This window comes from Colobus angolensis, unplaced genomic scaffold (assembly GCF_000951035.1).
Source record: "Colobus angolensis palliatus isolate OR3802 unplaced genomic scaffold, Cang.pa_1.0 Scaffold251, whole genome shotgun sequence".
Lineage (NCBI taxonomy): Eukaryota > Metazoa > Chordata > Mammalia > Primates > Cercopithecidae > Colobus > Colobus angolensis.
Genome location: NW_012115722.1, coordinates 4,822,114 through 4,824,848, shown reverse-complemented (window position 1 = coordinate 4,824,848; position 2,735 = coordinate 4,822,114). Strand labels below are relative to the sequence as shown.

At 48.6% G+C, this 2,735-nt stretch overlaps 1 protein-coding gene across 1 annotated transcript in view; it reads left to right on the top strand.

The window, feature by feature from the left end:
• Positions 1-1,571: 1,571 nt before the first annotated feature.
• The window catches only part of CNEP1R1 (CTD nuclear envelope phosphatase 1 regulatory subunit 1), an 11,605-nt gene continuing 10,441 nt past the window's right edge, over positions 1,572-2,735 (top strand). The window contains exons 1-3 of the mRNA XM_011946632.1: positions 1,572-1,687; positions 1,998-2,048; positions 2,719-2,735. Coding sequence (XP_011802022.1) covers positions 1,663-1,687; positions 1,998-2,048; positions 2,719-2,735 — 93 coding nt within the window. The 5' untranslated portion in view covers positions 1,572-1,662. The remainder of the gene's footprint in view (positions 1,688-1,997; positions 2,049-2,718) is intronic.

Here is a 2,735-nt window from a genome sequence, read left to right as displayed (position 1 = left end):
AGAGGTGCACACATGCATAATAAACAAACATGCATGTTACGTGGGTCACATGTTCACTGTGGGGTAGAGACTTAACATTTAAATGCATTATGTCAAAAGGCAAAGTAGAGAACATAAAGGCACTCAGTGTGCAGCCTCTGCAAACTGGCTAGGGCCAGTCTATGGTGAGTGGTCTCTTATCAGGAGAAAGTTACTGAAATCAGTCTCTTGTCTACTCAAAGCAGGAGTTATGGCTTGTGGAACAAAGGGATCAGTTAGTCAGTGACTGGTAGCTGGTAAGCTGCAATTGTTTTAATATTGCTTGTTTAGCTGCTAGAGGAAAAAAACGAACATTGTGGCAGTTAGAACACAGTTTATTCTTTAAGCGTCTGGGTGAGTGACTTAACCCTTGCCTGGCAGGACCTTAGGTCTTGTTTATAAGTTGGTATGTTACTGCCACAAAAAAATCTAGTCCATCAGTCTTAGGATCTTTTTTTTTTTTTTTTTTTTTGAGACAGTGTCACTCCATCACCCCGGCTGGAGTGCAGTGGCTCACTGCAACCTCTGTCTCCTGGGTTCAAGTGACTCTCGTGCCTCCGCTTCCCAAATAACTGGGATTACAGGCGTGCACCACCACGCCTCGATAATTTTTTTGTATTTTCAGTAGAGACAGGGTTTTGTCATGTTGCCCAGGCTGGTCTCAACTCCTGACCTCAAGTGATCCACTCGCCTCAGCCTCCCAAAGTGCTGGGATTACAGGCGTGAGCCACCGCGCCCGGCCAGGATCTCCATTTTAACAGAACTATTCTTATTTGAAATAAATTTCTTATTTGCATGTTTGTTGCCTGCTGTAACCCTTCCTCTTTGTGGGCAGGAATCCTGTCTATCTGGCTCATACCCGTATCAATACAGTGTCTAGCATGTTAGGCAATAAAATGGTTTTGAAAGAAAGAATGCCACCAATAAATGAACAAGCAGGCCTTGTGATCAAATATAAATGTAGTCAAACCCTTACAGATCTCTTCTTAAGCTATAGGTATTTGGGCTTAAATTTTGCCTCATTTATGAATTATGAAAGTTAGGTGACGTGAGAAGAAAGTAACCAAGAGAGAAGTGTTTACTTAAGGAGTTGGTTATATAGGATACCATAATTAAGGAAGCTGGTTATTTAGGGTTCTAGTTAGTTCTGTACAGATTTCATTACTCCTTGAGATCCTTGAGGACAGAACCAGCTCTTTGATTTCTGTATCCCTCGCTAGCGACCAGAATAATGCCTGGAAGGTAGTGGGCGCTCAATTAACATTTGAGGAATGAAAGAAACAAGCGGCGAACGGGGAATAAATGAATGAACGAACTGGCTCCGGAGGGCTGCAGTTCCTCCCCGGGGCAGGAGGCGGCGCCAGCGTTACGCCCGCCTGGCCGCAGGCAGTTCTTGGTCCCTCCGGCTGACCGTCCAACGCTAGGCTCCGAGGCCGGTGCAAGAGAAAGCCAATAGAAAGCCGTCTTAGTTGGCGGTCTAGTAGAGGAATCCAATGAGCGTAGCGGGTATAGGCAAGAGGCGGTGCGACGGGGAGGGGCAGCGGGGAGCGGTTAGAGGTGGGAGTTGGCGCTGCGGGCCGGGCGGGGGCCGCGGAAGCTGCGATGCGGACGGGGCCGCGGCGGTGAGCTGAGCTGCCGCCAGACATGAACTCGCTGGAGCAGGCGGAAGGTAGGGTGGGCCGCCCGGGCCTGTCCCACGTCTCCTCTCGGAAGCTGGCGGCGCTCCTGAGGGGCCGGCGTCGTGAAGACCCCCGCCCCGGGAGGAGGCCGCAGAGGATGGAGCTCGGGCCCGGAGCTTGGGGGCGCGGAGGCAGCCGTACCTGGCCGGACCCGGGGGGGCGGTGCCTCAGCTCCCTCTGTCCCCACAAGCCTAGAGGGTCGAGCTCCTCGCCGGCTACTATTTTTATTTTCTATTCATTGGCAGACACTTGCACTCCGTGCATTGCAGCCTGCTAATTCATTTCATTTCATTCGCACAGCCCCGCGAGTTGCATCCCTGATTCCTACGGTGGTTTCCGGTAACTGCCAAGGTTAGGAAGTGCTGCTCGGTTTTTTAAAGTTTAAAGTACACCACTCGGAGCAGCTTAGACGCCCCTGTCTTCTAGAACTAGGCGCTGCCTGGGCGCCACGAAGATCACCTGTACCCCCTTCGGAGGGGGCAAGGGGAATGTCTTTCCACACCCACCCACTATCAGTGTCAAGAAGTCTGGTAAGGCCAGACAGCGTAGCCATTAATTAAATATAAGAGCTGGAAACAGGAGGCGGGTAATTGCAGTCAGGTAGACCTCGAAGACTTTGATGTTAGGCACTACGTGGTTCTAATAGGAAGTTCTTGGTTCCCGGAGAGCTAAAACTGTATTTTAATTTTATTTGCAACCCTGAAAATGTTCGCTTTTGGCGCTGGCTGAGGCAGCTGCTTAATTTCTCCCCATACCATTTTTATGAAGCTTCTAAAAGTGAATCAGCAAGTTTTCTTATATGAGAAATTGAAATTAAAGAACTCTAATGTTTTTGTTAAGTGCTTAAAAAGCTGTCATAGTAAATGAAATAAACAGTGGAGTGATACATGGAAGTTAGTGTGTAAGACCTGAAGCAGTTAAGAGTATCTCACGTGTTGTCTTCATGTTAGGTAAATACTGTGTGACATTTCGTCAGTAGAGTAAGAGTGGCTAATTGGAAAATTGACATCTTTCTACCTAGATCTCAAGGCTTTTGAG